Here is an 18745-nt window from a genome sequence, read left to right on the forward strand (position 1 = left end):
TTGTAAATTCTATTGACTCTCCTTTTGTTGCTGTGTATCCGTTTTCTGGCTGTGAAGACACAATGTCTTTTTTCATCTCTAAAATCAGTCTGCTTGTGAGGCCTGTTGAAAGTACCATCAAGTGAGACTGTGGACTTAATAGTCCTATATAAATTGCTAAGCCTGATCTCAGATGACTTGGGGTCTTTTTTTTTTTTTTTTTTTTTGAGACGGAGTCTCGCTCTGTCGCCCAGGCTGGAGTGCAGTGGCGCAATCTCGGCTGACTGCAAGCTCCGCCTCCCGGGTTCACGCCATTCTCCTGCCTCAGCCTCTCCGAGTAGCTGGGACTACAGGCGCCCGCCACCACGCCCGGCTAATTTTTTGTATTTTTTTTAGTAGAGACGGGGTGTCACCATGGTCTCGATCTCCTGACCTCGTGATCCGCCCGCCTCGGCCTCCCAAAGTGCTGGGATTACAAGCGTGAGCCACCGCGCCCGGCCGACTTGGGGTCTTGATTCTGTTGCTTCCTAGAAACAAAATCCATTTCTCTTTTCTTTCTGAAATGCATTTACATTATTTAGGTGACTATTAGCTAAGAAGGCAAGTGTGTTAAGTTCCAGTAGCCACAAGATATCAGAATTCTCAAATGCTGCTGAAAGGAGTTACCGTAAGATGTTGTATCATCTTCTCTTCTAGAACAGAATAAATCAGCATTTCTTAAAATGCTGGCTTACTTTCAGGTGCCTACTTTCCTCAAATGACTGGTAAAAAAAAAATTCCATGGCTAAGAGGAAGAAAAGTGCATACTAACACTGCTTTCCTCTTGAGGACTCACATGCACTTCATCTGGGGTGTCCTAGAATGAAACAATCTTTGTAGGGTTGGAGTTTCCCAAAACATTTGATCATGAGAACTCTTTCTTTAACCACCTATGAATTTAGCCGAATGAAGACAATCTTCTGGGAATACTTTCAGAGAAATGGTTATGTAAATAACCAACAGCAAAGACTTAAGGAAATGGTACTAGGTGGAATGGTCCTTTAGCTCTGAATGAAGTAAGTCTACTGTAACAGAATCCAGGCTGTAGACGTCAACTCATAAGCAAATTGGTTTTTTTTCTTTCTTTCTTTTTTTTTTTTTTTGAGACAGGATCTTGCCCTGTCACTCAGGCTGGAGTGCAGTGGCATGATCACGGCTTACTGCAGGCTTTAACTCCTGGGCTCAAGTGATCCTTCCATTTCAGCCCCCTGAGTAGCTGGGACTACAGGTGCATGTCACCAGACTTGACTAATTTTTATTTTTTTTTTGTAGAGATGGGGTCTCACTATGTGACCCAGGCTGGTCTCTAACTCCTGGATGCAAACAATCCTCCTACCTCTCCTCCCAAAGTGTTGGGCACCTGGCCTATGAGCAAACTGAAAATGCAAATTTTTTTTTTTTTTTTTTTTTTGAGACAGAGTCTTGCTGTCCCCCAGGCTGGAGTGCAGTGGCGCGATCTTGGCTCACTGCAGGCTCCGCCCCACAGGGTTCACGCCATTCTCCTGCCTCAGCCTCCCGAGTAGCTGGGACTACAGGCGCCCGCCACCTCGCCTGGCTAATTTTTTGTATTTTTAGTAGAGACGGGGTTTCACTGTGATAGCCAGGATGGTCTCAATCTCCTGACCTCGTGATCCGCCCGCCTCGGCCTCCCGAAGTGCTGGGATTACAGGCGTGAGCCACTGCGCCTGGCCTGAAAACGCAAATTGTTAGGCTCATGTCCATCTTTGAATTACTGAACACAATTCCTTTAGATATATTTTAAGGTTTGATTGTTACCCAGGTAAGTTTGACCTAGAAACCAAAAAATTTCAAGAAAAAAACACTAAAAATACAATGATTTAATAATTTTTTGAAGTAAAATTCACTCCTCACTCTTAGCTTTTAGCAGTGGCTCATACCTGTAATTTGAAGCAATCCAGGAGTCTGAGGCAGGAAGATTGCTTGAGCCCAGGAGTTTGAGATCAGCCTGGGCAATATAGTGAGACCTCATCTCTAAAATAAGTAGATAAATAGATAAATAAATAGAAATAAAAATAAAAAGATCTTTGGGGGCATAGAACATTTACTGGAGTGTAAATGCTTACTATTCTTAGAGAGGGGAGATGTAGGTGTTTGTTGAGGCCTCATTTATCAATAGCAAGCTTGGCTGGGCCCCCCTTCAAGCCATAGAGACACAGCCCATACTTGCCAACTGTGTCCACTGGGGTTAGTGGTTGCATTTGGGAGACTCAGGTTGAAATGATGGGGTCAGCTAGAGGCTCTCAGTAAATCAATGGGGAATGTGGGAGAAAATAATTCATTGATCATGGTAACAGCCTCATAGTTGCCTGGGATCCCATCACTTTCTTTTCCAAACTCCCTGGAGTCTGATTCTAGAAGATGGGCCAGAAAATGGCTAAGGGCTGGTGCCATTTGCAAAGGAGTCAATAGATTTTTCTCGCTGAAGCTTTTTTAAAATATGAGTTTTCATTTGTACATTAAATTCAGCAAATAGAGAACCGTTAAAGGCACATTAAATTCAGCAAATAGGCTGGGTGCGGTGGCTCAGGCCTGTAATCCCAGCACTTTGGGAGGCCGAGGCAGGCAGATCACCTGACATCAGGAGTTCGAGACCAGCCTGCCAACCCAGTGAAACTCCATGTCTACTAAAAATACAAAAATTAGCCAGGTGATGTGGCAGGTGCCTGTAATCCCAGCTACTTGGAAGGCTGAGGCAGGAGAATCCCGTGAACCCAGGAGGCGGAGGTTGCGGTGAGCTGAGATTGCGCAACTGCACTCCAGCCTGGGTAACAGAGTGAGACTCCATCTCAAAAAAAAAAAAACAAATTCAGCAAATAGAGAACCATACTTACAGGCATAGATAATGGAGAAAAAGAAAGGCAAAAGAAATGGAAAGAGAGGGGCAGACTGGGATAATGAAATGTAGAACTTAAAGAAGAAAGAGAAAGTTAAAAATATTTTGTGTGGTTGGAATTAATAAAGTACTGTCAAATAGTGCCTTCTGCACAGAAAGACACATTTTCTCACTCACATGTAGGAGCTAAAAAAAGTGGATCTCATGGAGGTAGACAATAGAATGGTGGTTACCAGAGACTGAGAATGGAAGCAGGGAGGGAGGATGAAGAGAAGTTCGTGAAGACGTGCAAAAATACAGTTAAATAGGTTGAATTATTTCTAGTGTTCAATAGTAGAGTGGGGAAATTACAGTAACAATAATTTATTGTATATTTCAAAGTAGCTAAAAGAGAAGAATTGTAATGTTCCCAACACAAAGATAAATATTTGAGGTGATGGATATTCCAATTACCCCTGTTTGATCATTACACATGTATACAGCTATCAAAATATCACATGTACCCCCCAGATATGTATAACCATTATATAAAATTTTTTTAAAAATATTGCTTTCTGTGTTATGCAGAGACTGTTTTTCTGGCTTTAGCAGAAAGAGTGTAGACTCGAAATAAATTGAACTGTGGCTGGGCTTGGTGGCTCACACCTGTAATCCTAGCACTTTGGGAGGCAGAGGTGGTGGATCACCTGAGGTCAGGGATTCAAGACTAGCTGGCCAACATAGTGAAACCCCGTCTCTACTAAAAATACAAAAATTAGCCTGGCATGGTGGCAGCAGGTGCCTGTAATCCCAGCTACTTGGGAGGCTGAGGCAGGGGAATCGCTTGAACCTGGGGGGCGGCGGAGGTTGCAGTGAGCTGAGATTACACCACTGCACTCCAGCCTGGGTGACAGAGTGAGACTCCGTCTCAAATAAAATAAAATAAAATAAAAATAAAAAAAAAATAAAAATAAACAAATAAATTGAATTGCAACTCAAACATGGCAGCTGCTCCACCACGTGCATCCTGAAGCACTGGGCAGTAGAACAAAACCTTGAAACACAACCCATCTGAAAGCTTATTCATGGTCTGTAGCCTGTAGGCCAGCAGCTTGCAATTACTGCTCTAGTGCAATTAAATGGTTTTGTTTGAGTGGACACTTGACCACTCGTATGTCCTTAAAATATATCCCAGCCCAGGATTCACATACACCCTTAAATGGGTGTGACTGTTTCTTAAGGAAAGGTTTTGTATTTTTTTTCAAGACTGCTTTGAAAAACTCCTGCCAAATTTTCACACACAAACACACACACACACACACACACACACACACACACCCTGTAAGTCCTTCTTTTCAATAATGGTTCCAGAGTTTTCAGAGCTATTCGTATTGGAAGTGAAAGTTTTAGGTTCTACATGAATAAGGATTTAAACATCTTTTGTATTTATTTATAAGTGAGGGATAAGTATATATAAATAGTACAATACACATTGTTATGTAACAAAAAGTGAGTGAGTTGAATTTAAGAAAAATGTTAAGTAAATAATATCTATAACTGAGATAAAATATAAGTCATGAAGGTTGTTCATGAATAATGCAAGTTTGGAAATTTTATTTTTTCCTTTTTTTTTTTTTTTTTTTTAAGCGATAGGGTCTCACTCTGTCACCCATGCTGGAGTGCAGTGGTGTCATCATAGCTCACTGCAGCCTCAAACTCCTGGACTCAGAGGATCCTCTTGTCTCAGTCTTCCATGTAGCTGGGACTACAGGTGTGCACCACCACATCGGGCTAATTAAAAAGACATTTTTCTTTTCTTTTTTTTTTGGTAGAGATAAGGTCTTGCTATGTTGCCCAGGCTGGTCTCAAACTCCTGGGCTCAAGTGATCTTTCTGCCACAGCTTCCCAGATTGCTGACATTGCATGTGTGAGCCACCACTCCTGATCTATTTTCTATATTTTATACAATCTTGACCATGTATCAATATGAGCAGTTTGCATAAAATGCTTCATTTATAAAAAGTATGTATGGTCTTGAACAACATTAGATGAATGAATGAAGGAATGTCCAGTGATATAATATTCTGCAATCAATGAATGCTAAACATGTGCTATATGCTTAGCACCACACGAGAAAATGCAATGCAATATCTAGCTGAATTAGTTACTCTCTTTGAGGACCTATCCTGGTAGAGGTGGAACAACAAGTCCTATAATATCACAGAGTGATAACTGCTATAATTGGGGTGGGCACAAAGCCAGTACAGAGCATGAAACATGGAATCATTTTTCCTTCTTGGAGGAGGGTGGAGGAAAGTGTATATATCAGAATTAATCTTCATTTAACAGGAGGCACTTGGCTGAAATTTGAAGATTCTGAGAATTTGTCTAGGTGCACAAAATTAGCCTCTGCTTTGATGAATTAAAGCTGGCTATTTTGCCAAACTTATCTTAAATGTGGAGAATAAAAACTTAAGCAATGATTAAAATACAGCTAGCTAAGTGTAGCCTGGGCGTGGTGGCTCATGCCTTTAATCCCAGCACTTTGGGAGGCCGAGGTGGGTGGATCACCTGAGGTCAGGAGTTCAAGACCAGCCTGACCAATATGGTGAAACCCTGTCTCTATTAAAAATACAAAAGTTAGCTGGGCGTGGTGGTGTGCGCCTGTAGTCCCAGCTACTTGGGAGGCTGAGACAGGAGAATTGCTTGAACCCGGGAGGTGGAGGTTGCAGTGAGCTGAGATCGCACCACTGCACTCCAGCCTGGGCAACAGAGCAAGACTCTGTCTCAAATATATATATATGTCTAGTAGCAATTAAACCAGTTTAGACTATCTTGTCTTTAAGCAATTCCTGTTTGTGTTCAAACATTAACCCTACTGGGGATGGTCAAGTTGAAAGGTAAGTTATCCTCTTGGGGCTTTACTGAACCAAAGTAGGCAGGGAATTCTCCAGAAATGATATGAGAAGGAGAGAGAGTTGAGAAAGAACCTACAGTGAAAGCCCCACTGCCTTCTCTTTTGAAGCAGCAGCAAGAAAGGACTAACAGAATCTAAATGTGTGCTTCCCTCGGTGAAAGGTGGTTTATCTGAGATTTGACTCCGTGGTTCCCAAGATAGTAAGAAGAAGATTCTACCTCGGGCTCTACTCAGCTTCAGGTAAGGATGTGATCATCAGCCTCTCTGCGCAGAAGACAAGGAAGGGTAAAGGGAAGACTGGGCTGATTGGGCTGTTATGTGGTCTAAACCCTGGGGAATGGACCAGTGAACCCTACGGGCTTTGGGATTTCCTAACCCTGTGAGGGACTTCCTGGTGTGGAGTTACAAATGAATTGAAACATTCACAATAGTTTAACCGCCTGGAGCTAATGAAGTGACATTATATGCTAATGATACTAACAACAAGTAAGTCTTCCAAACAGACATTATGAGTGACATCAATAAATGGTGAACTAGGGGGTCCCAGGCCTCACTCTCCCCACAGAAAGGTCAACTAGCAACTACCCACAGACAAAAACACTTTGGTAAAAACCGCAAAACATGGGACCCAAGTGGTTTAGCTGTGAAGTTTCTCCCTACATCCCGTTTCCCATGAGGTGGGAAAAGGGAACTAGGGAGGCAACATTCAGCCTCCCTAGCACATCCTAAGACATTTCTCAGGAAGCTCACTTCATAGTATTAATGATTATTGCTAACATTTATGAAGAGCTGACTGGGAGCCAGATACACTTATTCTCACAACATTTTTTTTGACCTGCGTCTTACCTTTATATTTATAGATAAAGAAGTTGCAGCAGAAAGCTTCAACAAGTTATCCGAGGTCATACCCTTGGTCAATCAGATCAGGAATTAGAACCTAGACTAGAGGCTGTACTCTTGACAATCAGGCAAGAGATCAAAGTAGAGGGCTTTGTGGTCTGGGAATGGTATAGTGTGTTTTAAATTTCAGTGCTGACTCAAAGATGTATTTGTGCACCAATGTTCCCAGCAGCATTATTCAAAATAGCCAAAAAGTGGAAATAGTTCAGTGTCCATGAGCAGAAGAATGGGTAAACAAAAGGTAGCATATACATACAATGGAATATTATTCAGCCTTTAAAAGAAGGCAGTGTTTTTTGTTTGTTTGTTTGTTTTTTAAAGGCAGGGTCTCACTTTGTCACCCAGGCTGGAGTGCAATGGCTTGATCTCGGCTCACTGCAACTCCACCTCCTGGATTCAAGCAATTCTCCTGCCTCAGCCTCCCTAGAAGCTGGGATTACAGGGGCATACCACCACACCCAGCTAATTTTTGTATTTTTAGTAGAGGTGGGGTTTCACCATGTTGACCAGGCTGGTCTTGAACTCCTGACCTCAGGTGATCCACCCGCCTCTGCCTTCCAAAATGCTGGGATTACAGGCATGAGCTACCATGCCCAGCCTCCATGTACTTCTTCCTGACAAATTTTGCAGCTCTGGAGATCTTCTACTTTTTCACCATTGCCCCTCTGACTCTGGCCAATGTCCTGTCCATGGGGAGAAACCTCATTTCCCTGCCCGGCTGTGGAGCCCAGATGTTCTTCTTCATCTTCCTGGGAAGGGCTGACTGCATCCTGCTGGCCGTCGTGGCCTTTGACTGGTTTGTGGCCATCTGTCATCCTCTCTGTTACAGCCTCATCATGAGTTGGAGGTTGTGTGTCCAGCTGACCCTGGGGTCTCTGCTGCTGGGGTTCTTCTTAGCCATGCAGCTGACCATGCTTATCTCCCAACTCCCTTTATGCAGCAGCAAAGAAAGCAGCATGTTCTACTGTCATGTCCTCCCTGTCATGTGAGACTGGCCTGTGCAGATACCTGGGTCCATGAGGCCACTATGTCTGGGTCAGCATCACCGTTCTCACCGTCCCCTTCCTGCTCATCACTCTCTCCTATGTCTTCATCATGGCCGCCATCCTGAAGATCTGCTCTGCAGAGGGGAGGCACAAGGCCTTCTCCACCTTTCCTCCCACCTGACTGTGGTTCTCCTCCAGGACTGATGTACACGCCTCGTCTTCTTGTGTCCCAGCTCTAGCTACTGTCCTGAGAGGGGCCAGGCAGTGTCTCTGCTTTACACCTTCATTACCCCTGTGCTGAACCCTTTGATCTACAGCATGAGGAACACAGAACTTAAGGATGCTTTGAAGAGTGCAATGATGAGCGTTCTGCTGCTCTAAACACATGCCACTCTTCAATACTGCTGGGCAGAGACACATGGCATACTGCCAGAAAGATAAGAAGGGGGACAACAGTTGATTGTGTTTTATACTGTTACTTCTTAGTTATTTTTGAAAAGTCATTTTCCATTTCCCAGCCTCAGGCTCTTCACCTCCAAAATAGAGATTAAAACACCTGCAGGATCTAAATTCTGGGGGTACTTCTGAGGATCAATAGATATATTAAGTGAAAATACTTTGTGACTTTTAAAGCGAGATATGGGCAGGGCGAGGTGGCTCACGCCTGTAATCCCAGCACTTTAGGAGGCTGAGGTGGGTGGATCACCTGAGGTCAGGAGTTCGAAACCAGCCTGGCCAAACTGGTGAAACGCTGTCTCTACTAAAAATACAAAAATTAGCCCGGCGTGGTGGCGGGCGCCTGTAATCCCAGCTGCTTGGGAGGATGAGGCAGGAGAATCACTTGGACCCAGGAGGCAGAGGTTGCAGTGAGCCAAGATGACACCACTGCACTCCAGCCTGGACAACAAGAGTGAGACTCCATCTGAAAAAAAAAAAAAAAAAAAAAAAGGGAGATATGGCAGTAAATGTGGTTATTGCCATCTTCACCATCATGTAAAATCTGCCCTACCTTGGATTTATCTCCAGATGTTGTTCTTAGGTTCTCAGCAGTCCCAAACAATGCACATGTGGGGCTAAGCCAAGAATAGGATTCAAATGAAACTGGGACCACTGAGTTTGTGCTTTTTTTTGAATTAATAATCTTTCATCCTAATTTCTATTCCAGGGAAAGGTGATGGGGAAAATATCGGAGTCTTGGGGTTTTGGTAGCTTCTCTTTTCTTTCTTTCTTTTTTTTTTTTTTTTTTTAGATAAGAGTCTTGCTGTGTTGCCCAGGCTGGAGAGTGCAGTGGTGCAATCTTGGCTCATTGCAGCCTCCACACCCTGGGGTTCAAGCATTCTCCCACCTCAGCCTCCCAAGTAGCTGGGACTACAGGTGCCATACCACCACACCTGGCTAATTTTTGTATTTTTAGTAAAGACGGGGTTTCACCACGTTGGCCAGGCTGGTCTCGAACTCCTGACCTCAGTTGATCTGCCCACCTTGACCTCCCAAAGTGCTGGGATTACAGGTGTGAGCCATCACACCCGATCTCTTTTCTTACCTTTATACCAGAGCTTATTGGTCTCCATATGAATCATTGGCTCTGTATCAGTCTGCCTCTGAAATGTTCTCCCCACGACTATTCATTCCCCTCCCCTTTCTCCCGCAAATGCGCGGTCATGATTCCCTAAGCTGAGGGATGTATTTTGCCATGTTTTCCAAACTCTTTTTTCTTTGGAGGATGTCTTGAAATGGGTTGTGTTGTTGAACTTATGTTTATAAATGCAGCATTATGTTGGAGAATGCTGAACTTATGTTGGAAAATGCTGACTCTGAATATCAAGATGGTTATTATTTTATCTGTGAATGAACTATTCCAGGCATTTCTCAGTTTCCCATGCTCTCTGAGAAAGCAGTGCAGTTATAAAGGGTTAGCAGACTTTTTTTCAAGTTATTGAATTACGGAAGTAACAATTCTCATATATATTAACTCACTTATCCTCACAAAAACCCATGCAATGGGTACTATTATTATTATTATTTATTATTATTAGTTTTTTGAGACAGAGTATTGTTCTGTCACCCAGGCTATAGTGCAGTGGTGCAATCTTGGCTCACTGCAACCTCCTCCTTCCAGATTCAAGCAATTCTCATGCCTCAGCCGCCTGAGTTGCTGGCATTACAGGCATGAGCCACCACGCTTGGCTGATTTTTGTATTTTTAGTAGAGACAGGGTTTCACCATGCTGGCCAGGCTGGTCTCAAACTCCTGACCTCAGGTGATCCACCCACCTCGGCCTCCCAAAGTGCTGGGATTACAGGTGTGAGCCACCGCGCCCAGCAGAGATGGGTATTATTATTATCTTTGCTTATGGATAAGGACATTGAGGCACAGGGGCATTAAATCAATTGCTGAAGGTCACACAACCATTAGTGGTAGAACTGAGATTTGAACTGGGTAGTTTGGCTCCACAGCCTGGGCAGGCAACCACTGCCTTTTGCAGCATGCCTATCAGCATGCTATGTGAGCTTGGGAAAATCATCTTATTTGTCTGTACTTAATTTAATTTATAATAAAATGGGGATAATAATATCTACCCTAACTCCCTCCCTGAGTGATTGTGTGAGATATCAGAACAAAACAAAGTTATAAAAGTGCAGTAAAATTCAGTATGGCTATTCAAACATTCACACGAGGAAATACATTAGATGGCTTATTTCTTTAATTACAAGGAGTTTAAAGCCACAATTATCCAATTGCCCTTTACCTGTACTTCATTATGAATATCCTGTTACTCTTTTTAAAGGAATATATATACTTTTAATTTTTTTTTTGAGACATGTCTCCCTCTGTCACCCAGCCTGGAGTGCAGTGGTGTGATCATAGCTCACTGCAGCCTCAAAATTCTGGGCTCAAGCAATCCTGCACCTCAGCCTACTGAGTAGCTGGGGACTACATGTGCGCACCACTACACCTGGCTAATTTTTTTTTTTTTTTTTTTTTTGAGACAGAGCCTTGCTCTGTCACCAGGCTGGAGTGCAGTGGCGCGATCTCGCCTCATTGCAACCTCTGCCTCCCGGGTTCAAGCAATTCTCACTGCAGCCTCTGCCCCCCCGGGTTCAAGCAATTCTCCTGCCTCAGCCTCCCAAGTAGCTGGGATTACAAGCACACACCACCACGCCCAGCTAAGTTTTGTATTTTTAGTAGAGACGGGATTTCACCATGTTGGCCAAGATGGTCTTGATCTCCTGACCTCATGATCCACCTGCCTCAGCCTCCCAAAGTGCTACGACTACAGGCATGAGTCACTGCACCCGGCTCAATTTATGTAAGCTTTGTAGAAATGGGGTGTCACTCTGTTGCCCAAGCTGACGAAGAATTTTTTTTTATTATTATTATACTTTAAGTTTTAGGGTACATGTGCACAAAGTGCAGGTTTGTTACATATGTATACATGTGCCATGTTGGTGTGCTGCACCCATTGACTCGTCATTTAGCATTAGGTATATCTCCTAATGCTGTCCCTCCCCTCTCCCCTCACCCCACAACAGTCCCCGACAAAGAACTTTTAACACAGTTGACACTGTACAACTATGGAAGGTGCCACCTTGGGAATGTCTGGAAAAACTAAAAAAGTTAAAATGGCAAAAACTCCAAAAATTATTGGGTGTCTTATGGCATGCTAGGCCTTATCTAAAGCCCCTTTCTGGATTACCTGATTTTTTAGTGATTTGTGCCTTATAAAATCTTGCAGCTATTTTCCAACTTGGTAAGTTGTAGAAAATTCATAGGAATGCCAATGATTCTTGTCCGTAGAGATGCAAATGAATTTTGCCTGGTAGAAGTGCAATTGCTCTCCCAGCACCCCGAGGCCAGTTCTGCATTTATTATTTATTTATTTTTATTAAAAATATAATTTTTAAGACAGAGTTTTGCTCTGTGGTCCAGGCTGGAGTGCAGTGGTATGATCTCAGTTCACTGCAACCTCTGCTTCCCAGGTTCCAGAGATTCTTCTGCCTCAGCCTCTCGAGTAGCTGGGATTTATAGGCGTGCACTGTCATGCTAATTTTTTGTATTTTTAGTAGAGATGAGGTTTCAAGATGTTGGTCAGGCTGGTCTCGAACTCCTAACTTCAAGTGATCTGCCTGCCTCAGCCTCCCACAGTGCTGGGATTACAGGCGTGAGCCACTGCACCCGGCCAGTTGTGCATTTATTAACATGTTCATTTCAGCATTCCTGATTGCCTATATATGTGTGTACACTTTGTGTTTTCCTCTGGACAGGGCTAGCCCTTTACTGGTCTCCTCATTCATTAATGAATTAAAGTCTTTGATGTGTGTGCATTTTATATTTGTAGAGGAGTCAAGATTTTACTCTTTTCAAAACAATTATCCTGTAACAGGAACCCTCTGAGCAGAGGCTGACAGGCCACCTTGATTCCTGCTGTAGAAACAGAATTTCTTACTCCAGACCCCAATAGTCCTTTTCAGATTCCTAACGTGAAGGGTTATTCATATCTCGGCCTCTCTCAGAAGGCTCTATTTTCTTGAAGTGTGGGGACGTACCTATCCCCACTAACAAAAATGTGTTAAGGGGCAGGGCACAGTGGCGCACGCCTGTAATCCCAGCCCTTCGAGAGGCCGAGGCGGGCGGATCGCTTGAGTACAGGAGTTCTAGACCAGCCTGGGCAACATGGCAAAACCCCATCTCTACAAAAACAAAACAAAACAAAACAAAACAAAACAAAACAAAACAAAACAAAACAAAAAACACAAAAATTAGCCGGGCATAGTGGCGCGCGCCTGTAATCCCAGCTACTTGGGAGGCTGAGATGGGAGGATGGGTTGGGCTCAGGGGATCGAGGCTGCAGACAGCGGTGATCGCGCCACTGCACTCAACCTGGGCAACAGAGTGAGACTCTGTCTAAAAACAAACAAACAAACAAACAAACAAACAAACAAACAAACAAACAAAAAACAAACAAACAAACAAACAAACAAACAAACAAACAAACAAACAAACAACCCCCCCAAACTCCCCAAACGTGTTAGGGGAAGGAGGTGGGACAGCGTGTATTTCTGACCTACTCGCCTTTCCTAGTATGACCACCAGGGGGCGCGGAAGCCCTCCCGGTACTAGGGCGGGGACACCCTGCTCAGCGAGCACAGCGGGCAGAGGGAAGTGTGCAGCACGCGAGAGAGAACTAGGGCCGAGACCCGCGGGGCCGGCTGAAAGCCCGACCTCTGCCATACGCACCGTATCTTTATGGGAGCCGATGAGGTCAGCAGGGAGCACGCATTCAGATGGCAGAAGAGGGCAAAGTACTGCTAGAATTACAAAGATATTTACAGCCTTTTAACCTGAAAGCACAGAGCAGATCCTATTCTTCAGAATTAAATCTTCGGCTCGTCAGTCCCGTTTGTGGAGCTCCACTCTGATGAATGTGTCATTTGTTCCCAAGAAGACAAATTGGGTAGGGAGAAGAGGGAGAGGCGGGGAGAAGACGAGATAACGGGACGATCTGCTCTTCCGGAAGCAGAAGCTGCCTGGGAACCACCTGCACACCGCGCAGGCTGCGAGGAGGGGGAGCGCTCCAGTGCAAAGCTCTGTATTTTAAAGCCCCTCCTCGCTCACAGGCTTCACAGCAAACTACGAAGTGGGTATCATCTCTGATTTACAGACACGGGAACGGGGTCCTCTTGAGAAACGATGCTTTCCCAAACGTATGCAAATTGTGAGTGCCAAGTGTCTCCACTGGCACTAACAACATCGAGTTGCTTACGTTTCTTGGAGCGGTCCCGATTTCCAACAAGCAAAAGATCCAACTTCTCTGACCACCCTGACCGTCCTGTATCTCCAGATCTCCAGGTCTTTCCTCTGGACACCTCCCCCACCCCCCCACTTTCACTGCCAGCAGCCCGGAGGCTGCGCGGGATCCCGCTACTCGGAAGGCCTTCCCCCTGGCGGGATATTTTTAGAACACTGGACTGCCATCCAATGTAGCCCACATCACATTGTCTTATTTGTTTTCAGGAGCTTGTCCCCGCCTAGCAACGAGTCGGCTAAGAACTGGATCCTAGCGAGGAGCCCGGCACAGACAGCGAATGACCGCAGCCAGACAGTCGCTCTTGCTCTTCCTCGGCCCTGTGGCAGGATCCGCCGGTGCAGGGGCCTCTCCCCGGACTCCACGCGTATCTGGAGTGCTCTCGGGTTAGGGAAGGGGGCTTTGGAGACGCCCCGGGCGGCTGGGCGGTGGCGGGACGCGGGCCCTTTAAGAAGGAGCGCGGGGCGCGGCCAGGTAGGGGCGGGTCCCGGGCGGATCAGCGCTGCGCCGGCGCCGGCCCGGGAGCCGGATTTGGAGCGCCGCGGCGCCGGTGGGGGCGGAGGGGGCGGCGCGGCGGAGGCTCCTGTGGCCTCGGACGCTCCTGCTAGCTAGCGGCCGCCACCCGCCGCCGCCTGCGCCTCCAGCTCCTTCGCCCCGGCGGGCCCGGCCGCCGCTTCCGGCAGCTCACCTGGGACGCGCTCACCTGGGACGCGCTACCTGCCTCCGGGCGCCTGGGCTTCAGGATGAAGGACCGGCTGGAGCAGCTGAAGGCCGTGAGTTTCGCCGCAGGCGGGGTGCTGCCAAGAGGGGTGCTGCATGGGAGAGGGGCTTCCCTTTGCTCCCCTAGTCGAGGCTGGAGGGGTCCCGAGCCGGAGGCTTGCCCTCCCCAAGCCCCCACCGCTTTCCGCGCCGGTTCCGCACCCTCTCCTCCCCTCCCCCGCGGGGTCATGTGCCCGGTGATTCATCGCTAGGCAATGATTTTCCTGAACGCCTCTAACCCTCCCACCCCGCAAGCTGGACAGTGTCTGTCCAGAGCTGGTTCCCGAAGTGGGTGCTTGGGCCGGGGAGGTCAGGGGTCCCTTCACCACCTGCCCACTGCTGCCTGGCACTATGCCCAGGACCAGCCTCCTTCTCCCTTTCCTGTTTCTCTCCTGAGGGGCTACAGGCCTGGCTGCCCCTTCCCCCAGGGAGCAGCTCAGAGCTCCCTGGTGACCTCTGGAGCTGTGAGCCGGTCACATGCTGGGATGGGTCAGCTCCTCTCCAACCGGTGGTCTGTAATTGTTATCCACGGGTGTCGTTGTCCCCCCTCCCCCGCCGTATCTTTTGGAACAGCTGTGGTTAGGTCAAAGGATCTGAAGGTAGACTGCTTCCAGCCTTGGCTGCGCAAAAGCTGTAAAGCCTTAGGCTACTTACTCTAAGTCTCTGTTTCCTTATCTATCAAATGGGAATGATCATACCCTAGGAATTTGTTGGGAGAATCAGATGATCCAATGGAACTTGACACAGAAAAGGGTTAACGCATGGGATTTTAAGCCAGATATTCATTGACTCATGCAGTACATAATTATTGAGTGTATTCTATGGGGAGGTCCAGTGCTAAGCCTTGGAGATTCACTGGCACAGGTTCTACCTTAATAGAATTAAAATCTAGCCCTTGACACTCAAGAGTTCAGTCCATCTACTTTGGAGCTTGTCACAAGTGTAGCAGCCGCAGAATCAGAATCTAATTATTCATCAATTTCCCCAGGTGATTCACGGGCACATTACAGTTTGGGAAGCACTGGACTGGATTAGAACTGAGGTTGCCTCCTGGCTCCACTGCTTACTGGTGATCCCTTAAACTCCCAGCCTAAGTTTTGTCATTTGTAAAATGGGTACTTTGAAATGCAACAGAACATGCGTAAGAACACTTTTAGGGTGCATGGCACGGAGGACTTATTAAATGGTGAAATATTATGCTAATAACTGTGAGTGCTCTTTGGAAAATGCCAGGGACTGTTGGGATGATGTTACAAGAGTTTATCCTTTTCCTCCCTTGCTTGGATGAGACCTTCATGCCTGTTTCACCTGTCCTGTGTAGCAGGGCTGCGGAGGAGGCAGGTAGCTGGGGAAGTGAGAGAAGCAAAGGGACAGTTGCCTATTGTGGGAGTGGCCTCCCTGCCTCAGGCTTGTGCTTAGTCATCTCAGCCTCACAGCGTCCAGGTTACTGATGGGGCAGAATTTATTGCCCCTGTTTTTATAGATGGGGAAACTGCTGCTCACGGGGTAGGAGGGATGCTCCAGGACACAGAGCCGGCCAGGGCACCACCAGGAGAGGAACCCAGGCTCTTGACACTCTCCACAGCGCTCCTTCCCTTGAAGCACGCTGGTTGGGGAGGCAGAAGGAAAAGAAGAGCACGATTTTGAAGATCTCTCTGTGTCAGCACACCCAGCAACCATAAAAAAGTACAAAACTGAGCAGCAGACTCTTCCATTTATTAGGAAATCCATTTCCAGAGGAAGATACTCCATGCCCCCTTTCAGTATCTCGTTGTCAACAATGAGCAAAGAGTCTTAACTGAGCTTTGAGTTCCAAGAAGAAATTTAATTTGCCTGGAAACCCTGAGCAAGTCTCTTTGCCTCTCCTTGGTGCCTCATGGTTACCCTCTGTACAATGGAATTAATGATAGGTTTCCTCCCCTTCCCTCTTGGGGATGTGGTGAAAGTGAGACTGGAGATGGTGGTGTTATTATGGGAGGATTGTTCTGAAATCACAGGGTGGCTTCTGTAGCGTCTTGGAGCAGATGCATGGCAGCACGGGACAAAGGGACACAGGTGGCAGGTTCCAAGACTCTGATCACTGTGCTTCTTTGCATCACTTAACTTCTCTGCTTCTCAATTCCTCCTTTGTACAACAAGGAATTGAGTTGATCTCAGAAGTCCCTTCTGGCGTTATTATAGGTTTTTCTGTGAAGACTGTTAAGGTTACGTGGATTTTGGTGTCAGTTCACCTCCTCTTATCCCCTTTCCCCAGCCAGACTCCCAGGGATCACCCTCACTGAAACAAGATATACGTCTTCTCCCTCTGATTTCCATTATCAATTAGAAGCATTTGTTAACCTGCATGAAACAAATTGCACATTGAGCAGCCTATGCAATCTCTTTCTGTGGTGTTCTTTCTAAATCCTGGGGAAGGGAGGTGGTAACTGCCTCCCGAGAGCTGGAGGGCTTTCAGTGCCTGAGATTGGCTTTGCTCTGGGTAGATACAAGGAGAACATGTGGGGTTGATGGGTAGAAATGAGGAATCTGTAAGAATGCATTTTTAGTAGACAGAGCTGCCCAAGGATGGAGTAGATGGTGTACCCTCCAGCATGGGAAGGAGGCAAGAAGCTTGTTGGAATGTTGAATGTTGTAGGAATTTGAGCATCTCTTGGAGGGGAGGTGAACTCGGAGATATAAGGCCTTCACCAACCTTAAGAATGTGTGGTTTTATAAAATGCTTAATTGTCTGTGAGCCTGTCCTGAGGCTTTGAAGTCTACAGGGACTGAGGCCTCAAGAGTTGCCCCTGTAAAGTGGCTCATCACCCTTTTCCCATAGGATCATCGTGAGGGTAAAATGAGATAATCTGTGACAATCACCCACCACTGTTATTGTGAGTTCCTCTGTCTTGGCCTGCTGGTAGCAGCGTCCACACAGAAGGGCATCCCTTCCTGAGGCCATGGTCACAAGACCTGACTCACCTGGTCTCATCTCATCTCATCTCTTGCACTGCTCTTCTTGGTGGGCTCCCTCGACAGCCTGCTTCTTCAGTGACAGAGGACAGGCTTGCCAAGAATGTGCAATGCCTCTACCCAGCCTATCCCAGGACATGGTTTTCTCTGACTTCTCAGCAGCTGAACTTTAAATCTGCTGAGTCCAGACAGTTCCTGCTCTAGTGATCTTTTGCATGGCCCTGTTTTCATTCAGCAAACATTTGCTGAGTACTGAGTACCTACTGTGTGCCAGTCCTTGTACTAGATGCTGGAGTGTGGTGGTGATAAACGCATGTTCCTGGCCCTTAGAAAGTTCATGGTCAGGTAGGAAGAAACAGAAGAAATAGACATGAGGATATCATCCTTGTGATAGAAGCAACCACAGGAAGACGCTGTTGGCCAGTCTTTGGAAGATGGGAGATGGGCATTAGGCTTTGGGTGGGTTCCCAAGAAGAAGTAATGCTTGAGCTCAGCTGCTTCTTCCAGCCCAATCTGACCTTTTCAGATGTATAAAGGTGGTTGGAGATACATAAGGTATCTTATGTAAAGATACATAAAGATACCTTGTATCTAATCCTCTCAACCCTGCAAAGCAGAGTGGGTTTTTCTATTATTCTCATTCTACAAGTGAGTGAATTGAGGCTTAACAAGAAAGGCAAGGATCCTAGATTGTCTTAATCACTCTCCCATTAGTGTATAAACCATCAAGCACATAAACAACTCAAGGGAGCATCAGCAGAGTCGCATGTGCATGGTACCTGCTGACCACCATGATCAGAGCTTTGTGACCTCTGTGTGCCTAGCATCCTGCTGGGCATCAAGTTTAGGCAGGATTGACAAAGTCCTAGTATCAAAGGGTAAATGATTACACAGGGGAAGACAAAGACATGTAGTACAAGAGGACCAACAATCAAAGGGAGATGATGGATGGACAAGAGGACCAACAATCAAAGGGAGATGATGGATGGAGAAGCCAGTGATGTATGGAATAGAGGTTGAAGGCTTTGGGCTCCCTTGGAGACTGATCTATAGAGGACTAGAAATGACGTGGATGTAATGACCCTTCAAAGACCAGCACTAATAGGGACACACTAATGAAATCGACCACCTGGGGCTCTAAAGGCCAGACTGACTTTTTACTCTCTCTGTGTCTTGCTGCTTCCTAAATGGCTGTTGTTGGCCTCCTTCCCCACTGGAAGCTCCAGGATCTTTGTGGAATCATAGTTCCTTAGGATAACATTATAACCCCATCAGCAACATGGAGCTGTGTACTTCCCCTTTAAAGCTTAATTTGTTAATAAATATTTATTGAGCCGTTTTTATGTGCCAGGTGCTTTGGATCATAACTGAACCTTAACATACCAATCTGCACTTCACTGAGATTCTGTCCTTCTCTAGTCATAAAATTTCATACAAGTCAGGATTCCTGCCTCCCTGCTTTTCTGTACCTGGGAGGATTCACTCTCTGGGAGAGCTGTTTTTCTGTGAGCAGACAGGAAGCAGAGCTGAGAGTGATGGGGATTGAGTAGGGATTACAGCCCCATCAGCTGGAG

The 18745-nt window shown here is 46.2% G+C and overlaps 1 protein-coding gene and 1 pseudogene across 13 annotated transcripts in view; both read left to right on the forward strand.

The window, feature by feature from the left end:
* Positions 1–5677: 5677 nt before the first annotated feature.
* The window catches only part of STX3 (syntaxin 3), a 58598-nt gene continuing 45530 nt past the window's right edge, over positions 5678–18745 (forward strand). For 6 of the 13 annotated variants that reach the window (XM_058438735.1, XM_058438736.1, XM_058438730.1 and 3 more), the window contains exons 1-2: positions 12795–13504; positions 13670–14233. In XM_058438735.1, the coding sequence (XP_058294718.1) occupies positions 14204–14233 (30 nt within the window). In that variant the 5' untranslated portion in view covers positions 12795–13504; positions 13670–14203. Of the gene's footprint in view, positions 6009–12794; positions 13505–13669; positions 14234–18745 lie in introns of those variants that run through there. The other 7 variants (XM_058438733.1, XM_058438737.1, XM_058438742.1 and 4 more) reach the window with 3 other exon arrangements.
* On the forward strand, positions 7163–8199 carry LOC116468827 (olfactory receptor 10V1-like; annotated as a pseudogene).

Source organism: Hylobates moloch, unplaced genomic scaffold (genome assembly GCF_009828535.3).
Source record: "Hylobates moloch isolate HMO894 unplaced genomic scaffold, HMol_V3 SCAFFOLD_5, whole genome shotgun sequence".
Lineage (NCBI taxonomy): Eukaryota > Metazoa > Chordata > Mammalia > Primates > Hylobatidae > Hylobates > Hylobates moloch.